Genomic DNA, 27,011 nt, shown 5'->3' with positions numbered 1-27,011 from the left:
AAAATTTTGAGTTCCAAATTCTCTCCTTCCCTCCCTTGAGAAAGTAAGCAATTTTATATAGGTTATACATGTGCAATCATGCAAAACACATTTCCATATTAGTCATGTTGTGAAAGAAGATAGACCAAAAAAAACCCCAAACCTATGAAAAAAAATGAAGTGAAAAATAGTATGCTTTGATCTGCATTCAGATTCCATTAGTTCTTTCTCTGGTGGTGGATAGCATTTTTCCTCTTGAGTCCTTTGGAATTGTCTTAGATCATTATATTGCTGAGAATAGCTAAGTCATTCGTAGTTGATCATCATACAACATCGCTGTCACTGTGTACAGTGTTCTCCTGGTTCTGCTTCCTTCATATCGGTTAATGGAAGTCCGGGTTTTCCTGAAATCATCCTGCCCGTCATTTTTGTAGCATAATAGTATTATTCCATTACAATCATGAACCACAACTTGTTCAGCCCTTCCTCAATTGATGAACATTCTTCAATTTCCAATTCTTTTCCACCACAAAAAGAGCTACTATAAATAGTTTTGGACAAATAGGTCCTTTCCCCCCACCCCACCCCACTTTTTCTTTTTTATGTTTTTGGGATACAGACCTAGTAGTGGTATTGCTGAATCAAAGTGCAGTGCTTATGATAAGTCTTGGTTAACAATCATAAAAATACATATACTGTGTAATTTAAATGTGATATTTCTCTTTTTTTTTCTCCTGTCCTTCCCATCTGCTTTCTTTCATAACACCTTCAAATTACAGAAAAATAAAAATGTCTTATATGGCACAGATATGGAAAGATTTAATCCTTAAAAGATGAAGCCTAAAAACAAGAAAACATTTTAATTTTATCTGTGGGTTTCACCAAAATAATAAGGAATGACAAAAAGAGGATGTTGGGTAGGTGAGTTTGACACTAAGCACATTCTATTTCAGTATGTGAAGTTAAGAGGTGTAGGGAAAGTCTAATTATGATTCATTCATTCTGGCCCTGGTTCATGTCTGGTTATTGTTTATTTGTTTTGCTTTCATTTGACTTCATGGTTTAGTTAGCCATGGCCTCAAAGTGGTTCTACTTCCCGTGCTTGTTTTGTCAATGGGGAGAGCCAATTTTAAAAATCTGTTCACTTATACTGTGTCTATTAGTGTGGTATATATTTGATTTTTCAAGCTCTGATTATGTCACTTCTCTGTTCAGAAATCTTATAAGTCTCCATTGCCTATAGGATGATATCCAAACTCACTAGTCTAGCATCTAAGGCTCTCTGAAATCAGATCTTGACCTTCCTTTCCAGCCACAACCCCTATTATTGGTTACATAAGTCCTGGACTCTTGTCAGATTTGTCTTTTGACTGTTCCTGAACAAACCTTTCCCATGTCTGGTTCTTTACGCTTACTCGTTCCTTCTCCTTACTTTTTGACATTGATCCTACTGATCCTTCAAGATCCAGCTGACTCCTTCCTGAAACCTGTCCTGATTCAGTCCAAATTCTTCTCTCCCTTATTCAAATGTAACTTCTCCCTCCCCCAAACTTCTATACTTGATGCATCTTTCTTGTGGTGTCTGAGTGCTCTGACTTACCCAAGAGTTCTTTGCAGGAATGTGCTAGATCCAGCTCACATTGGCTTGGGAAAGTTGATTGTTAAATTTCCAGTGAAGACATTTATATATTGGCAAATATGAGTGTGATTTATTCTATTTTGATCATTGCTGTGGATAAGGATCATAAGTACATATATTGACTTAGAAAAACCACATATTAACTTTATCTGTGTTTAATTGTATTTTTATTTATTCTATCAAATATTTCCAAATTATATTTTAATCTGGCCCAACCATCACTCAGGAGGGTTGTGAACAGCTAGTGTGTCTGCTACCTCTGACTAGACTTAAGAAAGTCATGGAGAAAGTGTTAATAATGGCAGATCAAGTTAAAAAGTGTGTTGTAGATACTTTTTTCCCCCTTTTTCTGGAGACCCTCTTGTTAAAGGCACTTAACCAGCTCCACTACCTACCCTTTGATTTGTGTGCTTATCTCATTCCTTCCTACTAAGTTATGAACTCCATAAAAACAATCCCATCTTTTTAAACCGGTACACCACATAATGTGGAGCCTTATACATCCTAAACATTAAATGTTTGTTGAATGGAATTGAAGGTGTCAGCTTACTGACAGTGCTATTCCTACAGCTTTGTTGTTGATAGGATGTTTTTAAAGCTCCAAGTCTCATTTTGTTAGCTGACAGATTGATTGAAAGACATATTGGTGACATAATTCATTGCTTTCTGTTCCCTTTCAGACAGGTTCATTTTTGAACTAGGATGTTGTCTTCTCTGTGCAGTCTGTCCCTTGACAATTTCATTCACTCCCCCAGCTTCAGCTACTTCTTTAGCTTTTATGGCAAGTGAGTGTGTAAGTCAGTGCCTTTCTTATGCATTTGAGGATAATCCAACCAACACCCACCTGTACCCCTCCCAGATACTGGTTTATCTCCTTATTCATTCTCTCTTTCTAGGTTCAAAGACAGTCTAGCAGGTATGCTTTGTAATAATCTCAGCAATTACCAAAATTGTAAACTCGTCTTAGTCCTCATTCTACAGTAAAACAAGGAATTCTACTCTCATGGGATAGTTTCTCCTTTCAGCCTTGAACTATATATCACATAAGGGCTCAGACAAAATGACAGTCAATGGCCATGTAACTTACTAGCAGTATCAAGTAACATAGAAAGAGAGATAAATAATCAAACCTGACTTGTGTTGGGGCTCATAGCCAGGGTCACCTCTTTTTCCTCACTGCCAATTTGAGGGTTTCTGAAGAAAAAGATGCGAAGATTTGAATTTTAGGATATTCCCAAGTACTCTGTTGGATATATATGGGTAGGAAAGAAGCTGTTGCCTGCACTTCATTCTCCCTAACTGGACTTCATTTTCATTGCCACAACTGGTGGAGTGGAGGAGTAGGTCATGGGAAATAAGTAGATTGAGGAACTGGAAAGTTAGGGTGTTTGTAGGAGTATCAATATGTATATTGTGGTCTCCTATTATGAAGGCAGTAGTTGGGGTAGAGAGGAAGACCGTGAGCCAGGCACTGAACAGTAGTGTTCTGGGAGTAAGTAGATAACAGCTTTCTGAGTCCTTGATTGAATAATTTGGATTGAATGAATCTCAGAGGAGGAGAGGTTATTCAGTGATGGTGGCAGTAATGGGCTGCAGGAAGTATTCCAACTCCCACATTCCCCACTTTACACACACACACACACACACACACACACACACACACACGTTACCTCTTCTAATGTAAAGTAAGTCCTTTGAGGGAGAGACTGTTTACCTTTTTTCTTTGTACCTGCAGACACAGGGCTTCCAGTATAAAAAGTGTTTAATAAACGTTGATTGATTGATAGGTACTATTTAAGGAAAGCCCGGAGATCCCTGAAAGATGCTTTAGAATGCTGTGTCAGATCACCATATTCTGATGAGTTAAATTTTGTTCATAGTGGCTTCTTGCCTTTGCTTCCTAGTTTCTCTCATTCTTTGTTTTGTTTTTTTGTTTGTTTTTTTACAAAAACAAGTCTGTTGCCTCATTGGTCCAGAATAGTCATCTTGGTATTCTTTTCATATACAGTCGGAATGGTAACATGGTATTTTAGAAAGGCTGCAGATCTGGAGTCAGGAGATCTAGGAAGGAACAGAGGGAGGGAAGGAAGGAAAGGAAGAAAGGAAAGAAAGAAAGAAATTAAGTATCTGTTATGTACCAGGTAGATAGCTTTACAGATACTTTCTCATTTGATCCTCACCACAACCCTGGCAAGCAGGTGCTATTACTATCCCTCTTTTACAAATGAGGAGTTTAAGGCCAAGTGTCTTGTCCAGTCACATAGTTAAAACTAAATTTGAACACGTCTTCCTGACTCCAGTCCTTACACCACCAAGCCGCCTCTCCTTTTGGCCTTAGTTTCTTCATTTGTAAAATGAAGGATTGGACCAGACTAAAGACCCTTCCAGTTCTAACATTTAATGAGTAAGCCCATTTCCATATTCCAGAAATCATTTTTTCTTAGTTCATTGGAGCATCCAAACCTTTCCCAAGGCAGGTGCCCAATGAATACTTGTTTGAATGAATAAGCAGCCAGTAATCATCAGTCCGATTATTAAGCAGGATTTCATTTTGATGAAGGTTTGAATTTTCAATAAGGATGTTCTCAGATATATTTGACCTTTAAGAAAAATTGAGCTCCTACTCATTATTTATAGATATTGTTCAGTCATTTTTAAGTCATGTCTAAATCTTCATGGCCTCATTTGGGGTTTTCTTAACAAAGATACTGGAGTGGTTTGCCATTTCCTTCTCCAGCTCATTTTACAGATGGGGAAACTGAGGCAAGCATAGCTAAGTGATTTGCCCAGGGTTACATGGCTAGTAAGTGTCTGAAGCCAGATTTGAACTCAGAAAGATAAATCTTTCTGACTCCAGGCAAGGCATTCTATCCACTGCACCACCTAGCTGCCCTCTCATTATTTATTTTTATGGAAGTTTTGAGATCTCAAAAAATTTGCTTTGTTTTTCAGGTCCATATTGTGGAAGCATGACTATTCCCACAGAATTCTACCTGGACACTAATGAAGTGACTGTTCGCTTTGAGAGTGCATCCCACATTTCTGGGCGTGGGTTTTTGTTGTCCTATGCCAGTAGTGATCACCCAGGTATGGCAGACCAAATGGTTGATGCAAAGCTATACTCTCATAACTGTCTTTGTAACATTCATATGATCACACATCACTATGACTGGGAGCTTAATCCAAGGTATTTAATGAGCAAATGAGGGGGAAAAAAGGAAAGCCATCTCTTTGTTATTGTGCTCATATTAGAAAAGAAAGAGGAGCAGCTGAGTCCCAGCTGAATGATTTCAATGTACCTAGATAAGAAACACTTGGAAACTTGATAGAGGAAGAGAACTGGAAAATGGAGTATCCAGAAAACTGATCAAAGTTGTATCTACTTGGATAGAAAGTGTTGCCACTTGCTCTTACTCTGTCAAATGGCGAGTCCCTTCATTTGCTGCGTGCTAGCAATGCATACAAGTACATAGCAAAGGTGTTTGGTATAGAGCTGGGAAGTACCTTAAAGATCATCTAATCTATGGCTTCTTTATCTTTTTTTGTATCATAGATCTCTTTGGCAATCTGGTGACACCTATGCATAAAATGAATGCACCCTTGCATAAAATGAAATATACAGGATTAATAGAGGAAACTAATTATGAAACATAATTACAGTATCAAAAATTTTTTAACAAGTTCATGGGCTCCAGATTAAGAACTTCTGATTTATCCTTTTATTTTACAGATGAGGAAACTGAGGCACAGAAATGGGAAGCATAGAAACACCCATCTTTTAGTTCTTTCTTGTTTCTTGCTTATATTTAACATCCTGTTGTTGTCTTGTACAGAATGCTTGTGTCTACCACATGCTGTCACATTTAATCTAGAGCATTATTATCCCCAGTATGGGATATTTATGGTAACCTTCTTCATGAGCCACAGCTGGCTTCTAAAATTGTTTCCCTACTGTGTGGACAGAGCCATGACCATTGTAGACATGTAGTGCGTGTCATATTTTGTATTGAACCTAGATCCTGTGTATTCCCAGGGGGTCAAAGCTGAAAAGTCATAATAAAAGGAAGGAAAAGTGGATACATACATACTTCTTTGGGGAGGGGTTCCTTTGTTTTGTTTTAAATAAAGAAAATTCAGATTAGTAGCTTGCATGCAAAAATTTTAAGAAATTTTGTCCTTTTTTATAGACTGTAAGCATTAAAGGTATGTGAATCCTAACCACAGTTCATTCCACTTTTTGAGTCTCTCTTTTTCTCATGACAGATTTAATAACATGCTTGGATCGTGCTAACCGTTCTTCGAAGACTGAGTACAGGTAAATATAGATGTTTTCAAGTGTCCTCAGATATGCTGCAGTCATGTCTCAGTGGGTATTTGGTTATTCTTGAAATCATCCTAGGTGCTGTTGTAGTGGTCTTTCCAAAACAGCATCACAGTAGCGAAAGTTACCCACTAACTGGAATAAAGAATCTTTTCATGGTACCGATGCTAACCTTTGGCCTGGAGAAGATTTGAGGTGACCTTTACAAGGCTCCTTTTATTCTTTCGATTTTTTTTCTGATTCCCTAGTCTGCAGTACAGCCATAGACACATTGTTACTAGTACAAAGCTTGTAAATACTCTTGTGGCCCTTCTGGCCCAATCTAGGTATGGTTTTTTTTAGAAATCTAGTGGTAATGAATATTCTGGTCAGTAGGTGTTCATTTTACTCACTCTTAAAAGAAGGAACAGGTCCATGTGAGAAAGGTATGGTTGGACCATTGTACTGTTCTAGTAACTGATCCAAACTATAGAAAAAGTATGATGTGCCTAATGAAATTGGAAAATGATAAAGGTCAGGGCAGGCAGGTAAGTAGAGTCAAAAGACTACCAGAGAATTGTTGATGTAAACTTAATTCTCAGACATGATCTGCCCCATCCAAGAACTTCTTATATGCACTTCTTTGCTAGAGAGGAACTTTCCCCAAACACAGGTAGACATAGGCCCACATGAGAATATGAAGAAGTGACCAGAAAATTAATGTAATAATTAATGTAAAATGTAATAATTAATTCAATAATGTAAAATGTAATAATTAATTAATGTAAGCCTCAGATTCACATCGGTTAAATTTGTTTCTTGCATCTTTGTTTCCTGAGTTGGTACTGTGACAGTATTGGGTTAATACTGAAGGATTATGAAGTTTGTTTATTTGGCCAGCATCATTGTATAACATAGCACAGAGAAAACCTAAAGGAAACTCAAGTAGAGGAACTGCTATTTTGGTTATCTCTTTGGACTGGTGCCTATTGTTTTAACATACCTAGTTGTTATCTGTCCCCAAAGTCTCAGCAAAATTTTAAGCAGTTCAAGCATAAATTACATTTGCATTAAAATGCCGTTTTAAACTGCTAAAGCTTAAAGCTACACTAACAATTTGGAAACACCCGGTATACCAAACAGTTGTGGTTTTATAAACTAGCAAAAATGAGACACCTTTCTAAAACTCTCAGAATTTCCTTTCAGTGTTTTGTTTTTCAACAGTTTCTGTTTCATCAGGCACACAACAATTCCTCATTTCCTATCACAGAATAATATAATTTTAAAGGTAGAAGGGATATTGAAGCTCATCCAGTCACATCTCTTCATTTTATAGATGGAAAGCAAATGGAGACCCAGCAAATTGCAGTGATAGGCCTAAAGTCAAGCAGCTGTTGTCAAGAGTGGCGCTAGAATCCAAGTCTCCCAATTCCCTGACAACTATTATTTTAGCTGCATTTCTATGCCCCTGTGTTCTGAAAAGTTGTGTGTAAACAAATGGTTAATAAAATTGAATGATATCTCAAATATATTACATGAGCTCCCTGTTTATAAAGATGATGATGATGAATGCTTATATAAAGCAGAGAATACTTTTTCAAAAGAATCATGTCCTAATTTTTTTTTTTGTAAATTCAGGTTGTCCTAGATCAAGTTTGCTTAAAGCAAGATATATTTGCAACCCCTCACCTTAACCGGCTCTATTTCCTTTTGCTATAGCAAATTCTGCCCAGCTGGATGCAGAGACATAGCAGGTGATATCTCTGGGAATGTGGTAAACGGATACAGAGATGTAAGTAATCAAGGCAATATGAGAAGATACTTAGAAAAAAATGGTTGATATTGTTTGCTTAAATTCAATACAAGGGAGAGTCTGACTTAATTATATACCTCCCCCCCAATCTGGTTTATTAAAAAAACAAGTGTAACCTAAAATTAGTAATTTTTTTCAGTGTTTGCTTATATGTCTTTTTCTTTTTTAAAAAATCTACTTATGGGGTATTGCCTATATTTGGAGGTGATCTATCTTTATATACTGATATGCAAATTCTCTTATCTATTCAAATGAGATGAGCTCACAAGTATAAATAAGACCCTTTAGGTTTATCAATATCTTTACTGTCTATAAAACTTATAAACAGACATACTGATAGTGAAATGGCAAAGAGAAACCTTTCTAACACAAAATAGCAAGACGGTAACTAATTTTCTCTTTTAAATGACAGGTTATAGATTATTCAACACACTATTCAATTTCTGTTACAGATTTTATATTATACATATATAAGTATGTATCATAGGTGTATGTATGATATATATACATATACAAATATGTATGTTACACACACATGTGTGTATATATTTGTTGTTCACTTATTTCAGTTGTGTCCAACTCTTTGTGACTTCATTTGAGATTTTTTTGGCAAAGATACGAGAGTGGTTTGCCATTTCCTTTTCCAGCTTATTTTATAGATGAGGAAACTGAGGCAAACAGGGTTAAGTGACTTGCCCAGGGTCATCACACAGCAAGTAAGTATCTGAGGATGGATGACTGGGCTCTGTATTCCCCTGTGGCACCTAGCTGCCTGTGTGCACGCACATCCAGAATATACTCAGTCATGAAGATTTTTCATAGAGCAGTAACTATTCTGTGCAAATAACTAGTCATTGCCTTTCTTTTCATATGTTGTTTTCCCACCCTTTTACCCTAATTTTTGTCCCTTAGTAACCCTCTTGTTATGCATTCTTCCTAGAAAAAAACACACATCAGAGAATTCCTCTTCTAAAATTTGGAGTACAATGTACATAAAAAGAGCGTTAGGGGCGTACCAACATTTCTTATCCCAATTTACAATTTTATATCCCTAGAAATCTGGTCTTTTTAAATGTTCAACACAAAGGCTTAACATAGCCTAAGGAGATACTGTGATGAAATCACAAACCTTTTGAAGTGTTCAAGTTCTAACAGTAACATCATAGGTTTACAGATTGAAAACCAGAAGTGACCCTATGGAACTATGGGCCCTGGGACTTTTCCAGGCTCACACAACTAATTAGGAGAATTCAAACTTAGGTCTTCCTGACTCCAAGTCCACACCCTATCTACTTTGCCACATTTCTCTAGTGTTTTGTCGTTACTAAATATTTTACATACATTAGCTTAGTTGATCTCATAGTAGCATCAATCTTGTCATAACATTTTACTACAAGCTTATTTTTCCTGAGAAGGTTTCTTGGTTTCATTTTGTTTTGCTTTGTTTTTAAAGGGATACTTCAGTTATTGGATAGTGGATAATTATTTCCTTTTTACATGCCTGTAAGTCTTATGACTAATCCGTGACATTTGGCAGTATTCTGTAGGTTGCTGGTATGTTTCAGACTTATTTGTTGAAGATAATGTCATTGGTTCCACTTGAAATTGACTAAGAAATTCTCCAGCTCTCCTGAGAAGCACACTGCATGCTTGATCTGTGAAGTGATTAAATTAGAATTAAGGAAATCCACTAATTGCTGGTATAAGATAGTAACTTCAAGAGCATGGTCTGTGTACTTGTTTCATGGTATTGTTAGTTCATTAAAAGTGAAAGTACTCCCAGAACAATAAAACAACCCTAGAAAAGACCATAACGATCTACATTGCTCTTACAAAAGAATCTGAAGAAGTTGTATGTGGGAATGTACTCTTTCCAAAAAAAAAATTTTAATGATGTCATTTTTTTGTTGTTGAAATGCTCTCTCTCACTGAGAAACAGAAAAAGCACCATTTTCAGAAGCTTTTTTTTGGTGGAAAGTCTTTTTTGGAGGGCAAAGGAAGCTTTCTGGAAAGATAGACTATGAAATGGGCAAATGATTCAGTACATTAACTTATCAGTGACAAGTTTCTATCAAAAGTCTTACCACACACTCCTTCATACTAATGGTTTTCATGAAATGGATATGGTGGGTCTCTCTTTAGTAACTGCTGGATGTTTCAACAACCTCTTGAAAGGAGATACAGTTTACTTGCCCAGAACACCGAGTAACCATGTGCGTTGGCAGAGTTCAAAATGTTCCATACCAGGTGCTAACTGAATGCCTGTTAATGTCCAGCACCTGCTGAGATCAGTGATGCTCTCAGCTAAAACTCCTGGAACCAAGAATGTTTCCAGGTCTATGAAAAAAAGGCTGTTCCAGGACTGAACCTGATATAGAGTTCACTATAAGTCAGTCCCAGACTGAATCTCTGGGAAATCAGGCTGGTTTCAAGGGATAGCCTGGTACAGTAGGATTTGGGCTGTAGGATGCTATGCTTTCATTCTTTCCTGTTATTGTCGTTAAATTTTATTTTTTTTAATTAAGAAAAACCAATTTCCTTTCCTACCCACCCCTTCATGTTGAAAAAAAGAAAAGAAAAATACAATCCTTGTAACAAATATGCATAGTCAAACAAAATCAAATTTCCACATTGGATGTGTTGAAAAAATATGTATCTCATTCTGCACCAGGAGGCCATCAACTCTCTGTCTGGAGGTATGATGAATAGCATGCTTCACCAGCAGTCCACGGGAATTATGGTTAGACATTGTGTTACATTGATATGTTGTTACCTTTAACATCCTAGAATGTCAGAGGGACTTTGGTGGTAGCCTAATCCAACCTTTTTCATTTATAGATAAGCAAACTAGGGCACAGAGAGGTTGAAGGACATCTCTGTACATTAAGTTAGTGGCAAAGCCAGGTTTCATGAACCTGCAGGTTACTTGTTCTTTCCATTATACTACAGGGCCTTTGGGGGATTCTGGATGTCTATGAGCTTCATCTGGTTCTCTGTTTTATTTGACTGGCTATAGGCTCTCTGTCTGATGTGTTGCTAAAAGCTCCTATTTATGAAAAAAGGAAAACTCTATCTGGTGAGGAACAGTAACCTTTGAAATGAGTCCAGCCATTTACTACTAATAGACCTACAGTAAGAATCCAAATGTAAGATGAACCAAAAAAAAAAAAAAAAAAAAAAAAGGAAATCCTCCTTGTGAGCAGGTTGGTACTTTATTTTTAATATCCTGGATGTTTTTACTATGAATCATAGTACTATTTCTTCTGTATTTCAGACCTCTTTATTATGCAAAGCAGCAGTGCATGCAGGAGTGATTGCAGATGAGCTGGGGGGCCAGATCAGTGTGCTTCAATCGGAAGGGATCAGCCGATATGAAGGAATCCTGGCCAATGGCATCTTCTCCAAGGGGTAGGTGTCACCACTCCAACTTTTTTCCCCCTTAATGTAAGTTAACCCTGAAGGCATAATTAGCCAGCTCCCATATGAGACAGCAGAAAGAATATGATGCTTACTGTTTATCATTTGAAGGGAAATATGTGTGCGCTGGTAATGAGTTCAGATGATTTCCCTGTAGAAGATAAATGTAGCTTGTAAAAGGGCTCATTGGCAGTGCTGATGTTTAAATTAAGGTGGTACTGGTGATTCGCTCCTTGCCTCCCCCAGGGCACAAGGAGTTTTCCCAATCTCAGGTTCTTCCATGAGAGAGAATGAAGCCTAGTTCTATTTCTGGTTTTACATATTCAGCATATTACTAGTTATACCAGAATGTGCAGAAAGTGTTAAAGCAGGAAGTCTGTCAAAATACACTTTTTACTTCTTTTTTTAATAAAATTAATTTTTTTGGTTACATTTTAAGTTCTGAATGGTCTCCCTCCGCCCCTCCATCCCTCCTTACCCTGCACTAGAGAAGGCCACCATTTGACACAGATATATAAATATATATAAAACCACACTGCGCATGCTTCTGTTTATCAGTTCTTTCTCTGAAGATGTATAACATCTTGCTTCGTAGGTCTTTTGTGGTTGACTTGAATATTTATAATACTCAGAATAACTTGGTTGTTCATATTTGTTCTTTGAACAATATTGCTGTTACTGTATATATACTTTTTACTTTTAAGCTCTGCTAAAGACACAGCTGGGTGCGCGCGTGTGTGTGTGTGTGTGTGTGTGGTGAAGAACATACAGTCCCAGTAAGTATCTCCAGGGTTTGTTGTTGGTTTTTTTGTCTTTGTGTCTCAATACCTAACCCCAGTGCCTGGCACATAACAGTCCCTTAATAAATGATTACCGAATTGAGTTGACAACTGTAGATAACCTGAGGAAGCCTTTTCTGGAAATGAGGAGAGTTAGATCCTAGAGGCAACTGATAAATAAGTATAAATCATTTCATATAGGTTTGTCTGCCACTGATTGGCATTTCAAGATCTACCAAATATCTGACTTGTAGTAAGAGCGTAAGGTCACAGATATAGAGCTGTAAGTGATGTAGTGGATAGAGCATCAGGCCTGGAGTTGGGAAGACTCATCTTTCTGAGCTCAAATCTGGCCTCAGATACTTACTAGCAATGTGACCTTGGGCAAGTCACTTAACCCTGTTTGCTTCAATCTCTTCAAATGAGTTGGAGAAAGAAATGGCAAACCGTTTCAGTATCTTTGCCAAGAAAACCCCAAATGGGGTCACAAAGGGTCAGGTGTGACTGAAATGACAACAGCAACAGGGACGTTAAATCTAACTCCCTCACTTTTTAAATGAAGAAACTGAAACCCAAAGAGACTGGATGATTTGTCCAAATTCATGTTGGTAGTAAGTGATGATTTGAAATGGCTGTCTCCGGTGCTTGGAGTTCTCTCCTCATCTGTGTCCTGGTTTTCCTGACTTTCTTTAGGTCCCAGATAGAATCTCACCTTCCGCAAGAAACTTTTCAGAATCCCCATTAATGCTAGTGCATTCCCTGTAAGATTAGCCCCAGTCTGTCCCATCAATTGTCTTGTTTGAACATTGTTTGAAGCAGAGGCTATCACTGCCTATCTATTCCCCAGCCTTTATGATCTTAGCATCCTTTTCACGTGGCATTTAGGATTTTCTTTCACCCCAAAGGCTCGAAAAGATTATGGACTTTTCACATTAACTCTATTGGAGGCACATTAACCTAACATCCTCCCATTTCTTCAGATCTTAAGCTGTGTGCTTTAAAGCCTAAAATCTTTCCTGAAATGAAACATTTTGTAAAGAGATAGATATGTAGATGTGGTCATGAGCCAGTTTATGGTGATTTGGTACATTAAGGCTTCATGTCATTTTATGATTTGTAGTAAAATTATCCTCATCAAATGCTGTTGCTTGTGTGCAGTGAGCCTTTAAATGTCAGGTGTGACCTTGACCTTCCCGGGTCTATTTAGTTTTACATGGTCCCTTAGAATCAGGCTGCAGTTGTCATGATCTATATACAGACTTGTATACATTAATATAGTATTCCAGGAAGTTAGAGTGAATTATGATATGAATTTGTTAGATGCTGCTAATATCAATCTGAACAAAAGAACATTGATTTTTTTTAAACTAAATCTAGTTAACTAGAGAGCTACTTTTTTACATTCATATGTTCATGAATCCCTATATAAAGACATTGCCTTCTTAAGGATTTTTTTTATTATTTTTGAACCTGATACACATGAACATTTTCTTATACCATACAAAGAACAGAAAAATAGAATGCCATCATGAATTTCTATTACATACAGCTTGATTTTTAAAAAAAAGATACTAGATTTAACTAAGTAATTCTAAAAATGTCCTATTTGTCTCTGTCCCCTTCTGAATTTCCTTTTGCTGTCTTCTGTGTATTCTTTTTAATGTTTCATTGATGCTATTCAGTGCAGCGGATAGAGCTTTGGACTTGGAATCAGGAAGACTCATCTTCATGAGTTCAAACCCAGCCTCAGACACTTACTAGCTGTGTGACCCTGGGCTAGTCACTTAACCCTGTTTGCCTTGGTTTCCTCATCTGTAAAATGAGCTGGAGAAGGAAATGGCAAACCATTCCAGTATCTCTACCAAGGAAACCCCAACAGGGGTCACAAAGAGTCAGACACAACTGAACAATTCTTTTTTTTGTATTACTATTATCCCTCCTACTATTCCCCTCTTCCATCCCCTTGCTCCCCCTGACAAAAGCCTTCTCTTGTAACAAATAAATAGAGTCAAGCAAAACAAATATATTCCTTTTTTGGGGTCTGGAGAAAGACAATACAAATGTATAATTTGTATATTTTAGTCCCTAAAGTAAAGACCCTTCATTCAGCTGAAAGCAAGTTCATCCTCGGTCAATTCACTTCCTTGATTTAAGGAGACAAGAATAGACTCAGGAAGAGGGAATACATCCTGGAGATACAGCCCAGTGGAGAGAAAATAGAAGGGAAAACCTTGTTTTCTTACATTAGGCTATTAGTGTTCTGCAGGCTTCTTAGGCTAGCCACTCTTTGAAATTGATTGAACTGATTCATACTTTTGAACAGCAGTCCTATAACTTTCCCAAAAGTATTTGCACTTTGAAAAGAGTTTTTGTTGTTGTTCAGTTGTGTCTGACTTTCCCATGTTGGGTTTTCTTGGCAAAGATACTGGAATGGTTTCCTGTTTCCTTCTCCAGCTCATTTTACAAACGAGGAAATTGAGGCAAACAGGGTTAACTAAGTGACTTGCCCAGGGTCACACACCTAGTAAGTGTCTGAGAACAGATTTGAAGATGAGATTCCAAGCCTGTTGCTCCATCCACTACCTAGCTTCCCCTTTTATAAAGAGTGTGCATCCTCATTAACTCAAATTGCCAGAATTTCAGGTATTGTGATAAAAAGAAGTGGAGAAAAATGCAGGCAATATGGGGAGAAGACTGGGGGAGGGGGGTGTCACATTACAGGTAACCCATGATTACTGGTTGAGTGTGCTTCCTAGGCTTAGCTTCCCCAAGCCACTCCTATTTTTTATAACTTCTTCCCTTTTCTTTTTTTTTTCTTTGCAAAGTAGCATAATGAAAAAAGGGTTGACTTAAGGTCTGAAATTGATTTCTGACCTTTCTATTTACTAACTCTGACACTGGGCAACTTTATGAGCTTCTTTGGCTAGCATTTCCTCTTCTCATCTTCATGATCTGCTGCACAGGGCTATCACGAGAATCAAAATTAGTAATGCACATAAAACATTTTGCAACCAAAATGTGGCAAACAAATACAAGCTATTATTTGTTATTATTATTATTTAGTGGTTAAGTAGTGTGATGCTGGAGTTTGCACCTAGATCTTTTTGCTCGAAGTCTAAAAAATGTGTGTGTGTGTGTGTGTGTGTGTGTGTGTGTGTGTGTGTGTTGCTTTTTAAAAATATGCTACCAGCACAGTATGCTACCAGCACAGTATATTAGACCACAGCATAAGTCTCCTACTTTACATTTATTTCGGTTTTTAAAAGGTTTACAGATATGTTAAGCAAATGTAACCTTCCACAATTTTTTATTAGCCATCAAGCATAAATCATCACCTTTAATCAGTTCCCCAACCCTTTTTTTCTGCCACACCAGAAAGAAACAATGGGTGATATTTCCCAAACTCCCACTATTTCCAATAGAATTGTAAATACCCAGTCCTCCTTAAACCAAAAATCAGAGGACAAGCTTACACAATTAATCTTGGCCCTGCCTTTATTTAACTTTTCTGATTTCTTTTTACAATGAAATCTCTTGCCCCAGACATTGCTGATTAATAAAAGTTTGGAATGGGCCAAGGACCTCTTGGCCCAATTCTATACAGAGAGAACATTTCCACTGAAGAGTACTCGAAATCTTAAATGCTTTTCAAGAACACTTTGTTGTAATCTATTCCCCTGGAGTAGGAGAAAGAGAGCAGAGTACAGACCAGGAAGGAAGTTCATAAGGATAAGGGACAGGGATTCATTATTTGTGGGAACTATCAGAGAAAACAGAAAAGAACAGGACATTACAAGGGAAAAGAAATACTGGATTCAGGAAGAAAAGAAATATAAGAACAACATCAAATTATTTCCACGAAAATTTACATAGATCGTGCTCTTGAATGTTTTTTTTTCACATTTCAGTTTATTTATTTTAGTTTTCAATATTCACTTCCACAAGATTTTGAGTTCCAAATTTTCTCCCCATCTCTCCCCTACTTCCACCCCATGACAACATGCATTCTGATTACTGCTTCCCCCAGTCTGCCCCCTTTCTTTTATCCCCTTCCCTTCTATTTTCCTGTAGGGCAAGCTAGATTTCTATACCCCATTGCCTGTGTACCTTATTTCTCTATTGCATGTAAAAACAATTTTTAACATTCATTTTTTTAAAACTTTGAGCTCCAAATTCTCTCCCTTCCTCCCCACCCACCCTCATTGAGAGACTAACTGTACTTCCCCCCATCCTACCCCACCCTCCCACCATTTATTCTATTCTCTTCTTTGACCCTGTCCCTCCTCAAAAGTGTTTGCTTCTGATTACCCCCCCCAGTCTGCCCTCCCTTCAGTTACTCCCCTTTATCTCCTTCCCCCCTACTTTCCTGTAGGGTATGGTAGATTTCCATACCCAATTGAGTGTGTATCTTATTCCCTTGTTTTTTTTTAATTTATTTTTATTTTTAGTTTACAACAGACGGTACTACATAATTTTGAGTTCCAGATTTTCTCCCCTCCATCCCCCCTCCCTCCCCAAGACAGCATGGAATCTCATATAACTACCACAAATGACTTCGCATTGAATTAATTTATACACTAGTCAAGTTGTGGAGAAGAATTAGGACCAATGGAATGAATAATGAGAAAGAAGAAACAGAACCAAAAAATAAAAAAACCAACCCAAAAACAAAAGAGAAGAGAAAAAGGCGAGCATGAAGTGTACCTCAATCTGCATTCAAACTTCATAGTTCTTTCTCTGGATGTAGATAGCATTCTCCATCGTGAGTCCTTTGGAGTTGTGCCTGCACTTTGTGTTACTGAGAGGAGCGAAGTCTGTCAGGGTTGGTCCTCACGGAATCCATATATCTGTGGTTGCGTACAGTGTTCTCCTGGCTCTGCTCCGCTCACTCAGCATTATGTCGTGTAGGTTTTTCCAGGTTGTTATGAAGTCCATATCATCCCCATTTCTTATTCCCTTGTTAAGCCAAATCTGATGAAAGTAAAGTTCACTCATTCCCTCTCACTGTCCCCCTCTTCCCCTCCACTGTAAAAGTTTTTTCTTGCCTCTTTTTTGTTAGATAATTTACCTCATTCTATAATAGTCCTTCTCCTTTCTCCCAGTACATTCCTCTCTCACCCCTTAATTTCATTTTTTAGGTATCATCCCTTCATATTCAACTCACCTTGTGCCCTTTGTCTATATATATTCCCTCTCATGAATTACAAATATCATCTTTCCATGTAGGAATGTAAACAGTTCAACTTTAACAAATCCCTTATGATTTATTTTTCCTTTTCATTCTTTTTGAGTCTTGTATTTGAAAGTCAATTTTTCTATTTAGCTCTGGTTTCTCGAGAATGCATTAAATTCCTCTACATCACTGACTATCAATTTTTCCTGTCATTGATTACACTCAGTTTTGATGAGTAGGTGATTCTTGTTTTTAATCCTAGCTCCTTTGACCTCTCGAATCTCATATTCCAAGACTTCCAATCCCTTAATGTAGAAGCTACTAAATTTTGTGTTATCCTGATTGTATTTCCATAATACTTTAATTGTTTCTTTCTGGCTGCTTGCAATATTTTCTCCTTGACCTGGGAATTATGGAATTTGGCTATAATATTCCTAGGAGTTTTCATTTTGGGATCTCTTTCAGGAGGTGATTTGTAGATTCTTTCAATTTCTAGAATATCTGGTTCTAGAATATGAGGGCAGTTTTCCTTGATAACTTCTTGAAAGATAATGTCTAGGCTCTTTTTTTGAATTTTAAAATTTTCTCTCCTACATCTATTTTCCAGGTAACTTCTTTTTCTAATGAGATATTTCACATTGTCTTCTATTTTTTTCATTCTTTTGGTTTTGTTTTATAATTTCTTGATGTCTCATAGAGTCATTAGCTTCCATTTGCTCCATTCTAATTTTTAAGGAATCATTTTCTTCAGTGAACTTTTGGACCTCCTTTTCCATTTGGCTGGTTCTGCTTTTTAAGGCATTCTTCTCATTGGCTTTTTGGACTTTTTGTCATTTGGTCTAGTCTGTTTTTTAAGGTGTTATTTTCTTCAATATTTTGGGGGTCTCCTTTAGCAAACTGTTGACTCATTCTTCATGGTCTTCTTGCAGCACTCTTCATTTTTTTTCCCAGTTTTCCCTCTACTTCTCTTACTTGATTTTCAAAATCCTTTTTGAGCTCTTCCATGGCATGAGAGCAATTCATATTTTTCTTGGAGGCTTTGGACTTTGTTATCTTCTGAATGTATGTTTTGATCTTCCTTGTCACCAAAGTAAGATTCTATGGTCTGAGGTTTTTTCTGCTGTTTGCTCATTTATCCAGCCAATTACTTGACTTTTTGACTTTTTGTTAAGGTAGGGCTCTGCTCCAGTGTAGAGGGTGTATTGTCCCAAGCTTCAGGGGTTTTGTGTGGCTGTTTTCAGAAATACTTCGAGGGACCTGTAAATTTTAAGTTGTTCCAAGGTGGTATGATCTAACAAAAGGTATTTACTCCTCTCCTGGCCTGTGCTATGGTCAGTGGGTGACCACAAACACTCTTTTCTACCCTGGAACTGTAGGGAGGGTTCCCTCTCCACTGTTACCACAAGCTCTGCTATGCCAGTGCTCTTCCTCACCCCAGGACTGCCACCCAGTACTGCAATGCAGTTCCAAGTATGGGCAAAGCAACAGAATCCTACTTCAGTGCCAGCAAAGAGATCCCTGTAATCTCCTTCTGATCAGTTGTTCGATCCCCTTACCTTCTGTGGGCTGAGAGCTCTGGAAGCAGCTACTGTGGCTGCTGCCACCATTGTTGCTGCTGCTTCTGTCACCACCACCACTACCACCACTGCCACCACTACTGCCTTGGGGCTGCGCTGGGGCTCGGAACTGGTCTGTGCTCCTCTCTAACACACCTTTCCCACTGACCTTCTAAGTTGTCTTTGGCATTTGTGGGTTGAGAAGTCTCAAAACTGCCTCAGCTGCCAGTGATTCAGTCCCCTGAGGCTTGCTCCAGGTTTCCCAGGGCCCAGTCTATACCGGCATGGCCCACATTGGACTGCGCTTCTCTCCCAGCCTGGTGCAACAGACCTTTCCCATCGACCATTTTGTGGGTTCTGCTGCTTGTTTAGAGTCATTTTTACAGGTATTTGTGGGGGCTTGGGGAAGAACTCAAGGGAGTCCCTGCTTTTATTCTGCCATCTTGGCTCCACACCCCCTTCTTGAATGTTTTAAATATTTTAATGTTTTAAAAAAGAAAACAAAACAGGTTATCTAACCAAAGACAGAAGGGAATTAAAGAAACTGGTACTCTTTCAAAATTGCTCTTTATTGTATATGCTATCACCTCTAGAAGGCCAGCCATGTGACAGAAAAAAATGCCTACCAATAGAGTTTCATACCATTGGGTCATTCTTGGAATACAATTTATTTTGACATATCTGAATAATTATACTCAGCCTTTGGTATGACTCACGTAAATATAACTAGCTTGATAAACCTTATGAACAGATACAGCTTGGTGGCACAGGGCATAGAGCCCAGAACTCGACATCAGGAAAACCTGGATTCTAATTGTGCCTTAGGTACTTATGAGTTCTGTGATCCTGGGTAACTAACTTGACCTTTGTCATCCTGAGTGTCCTCTTCTCTAAAGTGGAGATAGTGATAGCACTTAAATACCAGGATTGTTGGGAGAATCATATGAAATAATATAATTTATATTAGCTCTTTGTAAACCTTATAGCACTATGTAAATGGTAGTTATTATTATTATTAATAACCTACACCAATAGATAAATGTTAAGAAGCTTCTCTTCAAGAAATCTCATGTATTTTCTCCAGTTAGCAGATCTGTGAGTTTTATCTGATCCTATTCTGATATATTTCCCAAAACTGCCATCATTATCTTACTTATGGTTCCCCTCAGTGATTACAGTCCATATAAAAGTAAGTTCTCCTATACCCTGGAAATATAACTACTCCCAAATGCATGTTTCTGTCAGCCTTTTGCAGAAACACCCTTATATTTTATTCTTTATTACAGAAGTAACCTTTGCCTTTTGGACTTCTGTGTAGTGGTAATAATAATAGGTTACATTTGTATTGGGTTTTTCTCTTTGGAGGGTTGGCATGTAGGAGGTGTTGATTGGTGGAAGAAGTTAGTGTAGGAGCTCCCTGTGCTTGTCACAGATCAATAACCCTTATGTAATTTAAAGTCTTAGAGATGTGGGCATGGGTTGAGTGGATGAATGGTTAATTAACATCCTGCTAGTCTGTGAGAGGCAGCACAGTACAGTGGAAAGACTGTTGAATATGGAATAACAGGGCTTGGTTTTGAATTCTGCTTCTGCCACATCCCTATATGTGTAACCTTAGGTAAGGTACTCAATGACTCCTGTCCTCAGTTTCCTCATCTGCAAAATGAGGGGATTGGACTTGATGATCTGCAAGGTCCCTTCTAGCTCTTGGTCTATGAGCCTATGTGTCTAACAGTCAGGACTTGAACCCAGGTCTTCCTAACACCAAGACTGGTCCTCTATCCACTGTGCCACAATGTCTTTCCCATATAGTGTTTAGTAGTTTATCAAAGTTTTCATAGGCTATTTCATTTGCTCTTTATAGCCACCCTCTGAGGGGCAGGTTATACAAGACTTACTGCCTCCATTTTCCACATAGAGATGTAGAGACCCAGAAAGGGAATGAGACTGGCCCAGGGTCAAATAGGTGATTATATAGCAGAATTGTGACTAATGTCTGGGTCTGAGGCTTTGGGGCTTTTTTGTTTTTTCCATTCCAGCTTAATGCCTCTCACCCCAAATTCAGAAATGCTGTATGTGTTAATACTATTAGTCATTTCCTGAAGCTCCTAGAATGTGTCTATAGTGAGTAAAGGGTGAAGGGCTTTCTCAATTTTGGAGTGGGGAAATAAGTAACAGACAGATTCAAGCTACTTGCTCAAGATTATAGTTTGTGGCAGAGTTGGAAGGAGAATCCAGTTGGTTTGATGTCAAGTCCCATATACTTTATTGTAACCTATACCACAGCTAGGCAGAAGAGAGCTGCCAGCATTAGCAAATGGAATGCAAACTTAGTGTGTTTAAAACTGTACTCATTCTATTTCTTCCTAAACCCTCCCTTCTTCTAAACTTCCTTGTTTCTTTTGAAGGAACCACTATTCCTCTAGTGTTTCTGGTTTGTAATCTTGGCATTATCATCAACTCCTTACTCTCCCTCTGCCTGCATATCCAATCAGTTGTCTAAATCTTTCCTTTTCTACCTTCATAACCTCCTTCTCATTTGACCCCTTCTTTCTACTAACACAGCTTCTACCTTAGTTCTAGCCCCCATCACCTCTCACCTAAATTATTGCAGTACTCTCAGTATTTGGTCTCCCTGCCTCAAGTCTCACCACTCCAGTCCATTATATACACTTCTGCCAAAGTAATTTTCCTCAAGAGCAGATCTGATCGTGTGATATCTACTCAACCAACTCTAATGGCTTTCTGTTGCCACTAGAATAAAATAGAAACACCTTTGTTTAGATTTTAAAGTGTTACACAACCTGACTTCACCTTACCTTTCCAGTCTCATTCATTGGACATTACTCTTCTTCTTAGACTTTGCAATCCAGCCAAACTGGACTTTTCTCTATTTTTCACTCATGACACTCCACACTCAGTGTTTGTTCGTTTGCAATGACCATGTTCCATGGCTGGAATGCACTCCCACTTCACTTCTGCCTCACAGAGTCTCTCACTTCCTTTAAGCTGCAGACAGCATTTATACATGATGCTTTTCCCGATTCCCAGCCAAGTTGAACTCCGTTGAAATGTAGCTTGTATCCCTAATGTCATACACAGTGCTCAGCACATAGTGAGTGCTTAATAAATACTTATTATTTGATTAATTGATTCTCTGTTGCAGATTTGGGGGTGGTTGAGTTAGTGCTGACAGTTTGTCTTGGTTATAATTGGTTAATAAAATCAGTCTTTCAAGAGCAGACAGAGGTACAGTAAATACTTCTTATTAGGCAACATACAGTCATTCAAGAGATAATTATGGAATATATGGATTTTTAAAGCCTTGCTTCATATCTTCTTCCATTTGGTTCTTTCATAACTTCTAGAACCTGTTCCAGAGATTGGACTGGGGAAATAAAAGATGAAATTCACATTTATAAGGATAGCTGCTTTAAAAAATTTAATGAGACATGGTCAAACTACCAACTGAAATGAAATTTATGTAGATTAGCTAGAGATTTGAGTTTTCCCCCATCCTTGTCCTTTATTGCCATGAATAGTTGAGTGGGAAACATGCTCAAATTTTTAATTGTTATCATTAGACATTAGAGTCTGGGGTGGAAGGGAACTTGAAGATTCTCTATCCCACCTAAATCAGGAATCCTTTCTACAGAATCACCAACAAGTAGTCATCCATTGACAGGAAACTTACTGCCTCATAGGATGGCCTAGTCTCTTGGACCTGGATTATTCAAAGTGTTAGTGTTCGTTTTATTTTATCTTGAGTAAAAATCTGCCTTCCAGTAGCTTTTACCTTATTGGTCTAGTTCTTTCCTCTGAGGCTAAACAGAGTAAATCTAGCCATTCTCCCATGAATCAATCCTCATAATATTTAAAGCCATTTAGGTTGCTTTTCCTGTGGATACCCTTTTCCAAGTTAAATGTCCCAAACTTAGATAATTTCCTTGGAAGAAGAGGCAATGTCATCTAATCTTGAAAAAAAAATCCCTACTTAAAATACAGTATTGTGCATACAGCATTTACTCAATTTTATTGATAAAAAAGTTTTTGAATGTCCAATTAATAAATTGAGCTTCTGCTCCTTAGCACAGGACCTGGCACGTAGAAAGTGCTTAGTAGATGCTTGTGGATTGATTGAGTGGTACACTGGACAGGCAATGGAAAGTTGGAGAAGGATACCAAAAAGAAAAGAAAAGATTTATCTTCAAGACCTTACAAGACATTTGGGAAGACAGTATGTTTTTTCAGAGAACTACATTAGAAGTACAAACTATAGTACAAAATATGGGAAATAGCACATTAAGCTAAGTCAGCAAGCGTGCTATATAAGTGATATAGACAATAGTTGTACTAGGAATTCAAAGAACAGAGAAATCTCTTTTGCCTGGAAGAATCAGGAAATTTTCATGGAGGAAGTAATATTTGAACTTGGCCTGATGGAAGGATAGAATTTGGAAAGCTGGAGTCTGGCAAAGAAGGGTGAAGGGCAGAGGCAAGGAGGGGAGGTCATTCCAGGACTGGGGGACAGCTGGAGCAAAGGCAGAAATGAGAGATGGAGAATTGTGGGTAAGGTAGGTAAGTCTCAAGCCAAGAAAAGACAGTGTGTATTTGGCATCTGTATGTAGAACAGGTTGACAAGTGACAGATTTGCATGGAAAATTAGCAGGAAATAAGGCTGGAAATTCTGGCTGAGGCCAAATTCTGGAAAGTGTTTAATTCCCAGCTGAGTCATCAATGTTTAGACTTTATAGGCCATAAGAAGCCTCTAAAGATTTTTGAACAAGAAATTGACATGGTCAAAGGGGTATTTAAGATAATTATTTTGTCAGTGCTGTACAGGGTGAATTGGAACAAGAAAGATAAGGTAGGGAAATGAATTGAGGTCTTAGAATAGTGAATGAATGACTATAGAGTGTTTACTAAGCACTATGTACAAAGCAGTGTGCTAATTAAACACAAGGGGTAAAGACAGGAAAGGAAGACAGTCCCTGTTCTCAAGAAGCTCATGTTGTAATGGGGAAGGCAACACAGGGAAGGTTTCAGCTATGAGTCAGATAGAAAGATCCCATGGCCCTTAGGGTATAAAGTATATCATTAAGGCAGAATTCATGACTTCAAAGACAACCATGAATATGCCTGAATGGTCCAGAATCACAGGATATAAGGAATTCTCTAAGTAGAAGGCAGAGGAGTTAAAGCATTTATTGAAACTCAAAAGTAGCAGACCCATGGACCAGTGTCCCCAATTCGACATCCTGGCAAGAACCTTCCAAAACCAGTATGCCCATCTCACAATAGTGACCAGGAGGCCACAGAAAAACATTATGGCAGCAAGCCAAGCCATACTGGTGCTCCGCCTCCAAGGCTAGGGCTCTCCAGCAAGAATACCACCCACTGGCCTCAAGGCCCTGCTCAGCACTCTTGGGTCTCCATGATGGTCAGTCCTGTTTTTTTGTAGCACCTGCTACTGTTGCCGCTGCGTTGGCCGCAATCTCCAAGCTGTGTTCCAGCTAGCTGACTGCTTCCTCTCTCCTTCAGCTCTTAACTGCTCTCTCCAACTGCTCTCACCAACTGCCTCTTAGCTCTGCTCCAACCGTTCAGCAAGCTCCTCCCACCACAGGCTTCCATTGGCCCCAGTCCTAGCCACTCCCCCCAGGACCCTGAGAGCCCTGCCCCCAAAGCCCACTCAAGTGAGTGGGAAGATCTTCCCATTCACTGATTGCCTTTACACCCTTAGGGTATAAAGATGTCCAGGTATGAGATTAGAAGAATCTGAACTAGTTAAAATGAAGAAAAATAGATGGATGCAACAGATTGTGTAAGAGATGAATTGATGGGACTTGGTAAGCAATAACATAGGAGTTTTCCCTTCTGTAAAATCAATCACAAGTAAGCACATTCCTTAGACCAGGCATAAAGCTAGGCCCTGGAAATACAGATTAAAAGGCTGGGGGTGGGGAGCGGGGAGACAATCCTTACCCTCAAGGAGCTGACATTCTATTGGGGAAAATATATGCGCAGATAACTAAATATAAATATATCATATGACTATATACACACACAAAGTATTTTTCTAAGGGAGAAGATCATAACAACTGAGGGGATCAGGATAGGCTTCCTATAGATGGTTAACACCTAAACTGAGCTTTGAAGGACGCTAGAGATTCTTCGAAATGAGGAGATGAGAAAGTGTATTCCAGGCATGGTAACAGCTATACAAAGGCATGCAGACAGGAAATAGAATGCAAGTTGCTTCCTGTATGATCATCTTAATTTTCTCACTAGAGTAGGATGAAAAATCATATACCAAGAATGCAGGAATGGGGCAGGATACGCAAGGCAGAGTTTCTTAACCCTTTTGTCTTTGACCCCTTTGATAGTCTGATGAAGCCTATAGACCCTTTCTTGAAATAATGTTTTTAAATGCATAAAATAAAATACATATCATTCAAAAGAAGCTAATTATATTGAAATACAGTCATCAAAGTGTTTTGTTTGGTTTTTAGTACTAGACCCTAGGGTGATAACCGAGGCCTTAAAGAAAAAGTTTGATGTAGCCTTAGTGAAAGCAAAGTGGCATATAAAGCATATGAGTCCAGAGAGTGAGTTGAGCCAGGAGTGAAGTAAGCGTAGTTGGGACCCCTTATGAAAAAGAGGAAGTCCAGGAGCCAGCAACAGAAAGGAAAGTAGATGTTAGGGTTGATCCCAAGGCTCAACACTGAGTGGCAATGACTGTGGTGTACATTGGTTGGGGCTCTAGAGTAAAATTTTGTGGCTAAGAGCTAAGAGTACCCTTTAAGTCTGCAAAAGGAAGATTGCACAACAATGAAAATACGTTATAGCTGGTAAAGGCTGTTGCGAATTTTTTGTTCTGTTAATGAGATTTTAATGTTGAGAATGAATGGAAAACTGAGGTTACTATTAAAGGAAAAGTACTTTTTCAATAATAATATTGCTTTTTAAAGCCTATCAGTCAGTAAACAAGGATTAATTAAGCTCCTACTATGTGTCAGATACTGTCTAAGGACTAAGGATACTTAGAAAGGAAAAAAAAAATAGTCCCTGCTCCCAAGGAATTCCCAGTCAAATTCAGGAGACAACATGCAAACAATTATATACAAACAAGATATGTACAGAATAAATTGGAGTTAATGGCAGAGGGAAGGCACTACTATTAAGGGAGATCTTGAAAAGCTTTTTGCTGAAGGCACGATTTTAGCTGGGACTTGAACAAAACTTGGGAGGACAGGAGACAGAGATGAAGAAGAAGAGAATCCAAGGCATGGGAGATAACCAGTGAAAATTCTCAGAGTTTGGAATGTCTTGTGCGTGTGTCAGTTCATGGCCCCATGGATATCCTTTAACATCTGTGTACAGTGTGAGTGACTACATTATATAAAGTATACCTGCTTATTTTGCCCTTGGAAAAAGTCCTCTAACAATAAGTACTCTTTCTTTTTTTCCCCCAGTGGTTCTCTGTCACATAAGCGATTTTTGTTTTCATCCAATGGTAAGAAATATTGAAATAACATCTTGGAGATTATGAATGTTTATAGTTCCCCATTAGTTACTATGCCGTGCCTTCCACCTTTTGAAATTAAGTATTCTGTAAAATATTAGATGTTGAACAGAGCTAAGTAACATACATACTCATTTTATGATGCTTGGAAGAGAAAATTGGAGAAACAATTATAAAAGAAAAAAGCTTATTAATAACGCATGAGAAGCACTATGATATAGTAGTTTGTCTACTTTAAACATACCAAAGCTGTTTTTGTTCTCCATCCTCCCCTGCCCCCGGTGAAATGAGAAATGACACCCATTCTGAGGTTAGTGGAATTCTTATCCTACCAAACTTTAGCTGGGGAAAAAGGTAAAGATAGTGTCAACATCACCATTTAATTTTTACAAGCAGCTAAATGGCCCTGTGGGTAAAGTGCTGGATATGGAAGTTCCAGTCCTGCTTCAGACACTTTATCACTTGGGCAAATTACTTAACAAGTCTCAGCCTGTTTCCTCATCTGTAAAAGGGGGATAATAATAGCACCTATCTCACAAGGTTATTAAGAAGATCAAATGAGATAATACATTAAAGCACTTTGCAAACCATAAAACACCAAATAAATATTATCTATTATTATTAGTTATTTTGAGTTAATTTAATGAACTCATACTTCAGTACTTTAATGGATCTCATATTCATCAATGTGAATATTCTCTATAACAATGTAGTTCTCAACCTATTGACATCTTATTCTTAGCTATTCTTGCCCATTTCCTCCAGTTAATCACCATAAAATGAGAACTCGCTCAATGAGGAGGCTTCCTCTAGTACTGTTAACAATATGTTGA

At 38.2% G+C, this 27,011-nt stretch overlaps 1 protein-coding gene across 1 annotated transcript in view; it reads left to right on the top strand.

The window, feature by feature from the left end:
* DCBLD1 (discoidin, CUB and LCCL domain containing 1) overlaps positions 1-27,011 on the top strand; it is a 95,714-nt gene that overhangs the window by 49,093 nt on the left and 19,610 nt on the right. Inside the window, exons 3-7 of the mRNA XM_036769321.1 lie at positions 4,571-4,705; positions 5,882-5,933; positions 7,638-7,710; positions 11,006-11,139; positions 26,129-26,169. Of these exons, the coding sequence (XP_036625216.1) occupies positions 4,571-4,705; positions 5,882-5,933; positions 7,638-7,710; positions 11,006-11,139; positions 26,129-26,169 (435 nt within the window). The remainder of the gene's footprint in view (positions 1-4,570; positions 4,706-5,881; positions 5,934-7,637; positions 7,711-11,005; positions 11,140-26,128; positions 26,170-27,011) is intronic.

The sequence above is a fragment of the Trichosurus vulpecula genome, chromosome 7 (assembly GCF_011100635.1).
Source record: "Trichosurus vulpecula isolate mTriVul1 chromosome 7, mTriVul1.pri, whole genome shotgun sequence".
NCBI classification, from domain to species: Eukaryota; Metazoa; Chordata; class Mammalia; order Diprotodontia; family Phalangeridae; genus Trichosurus; species Trichosurus vulpecula.
Note: the sequence above shows the minus strand (reverse complement) of the source record. Positions and strands in the feature narration are given on the sequence as shown.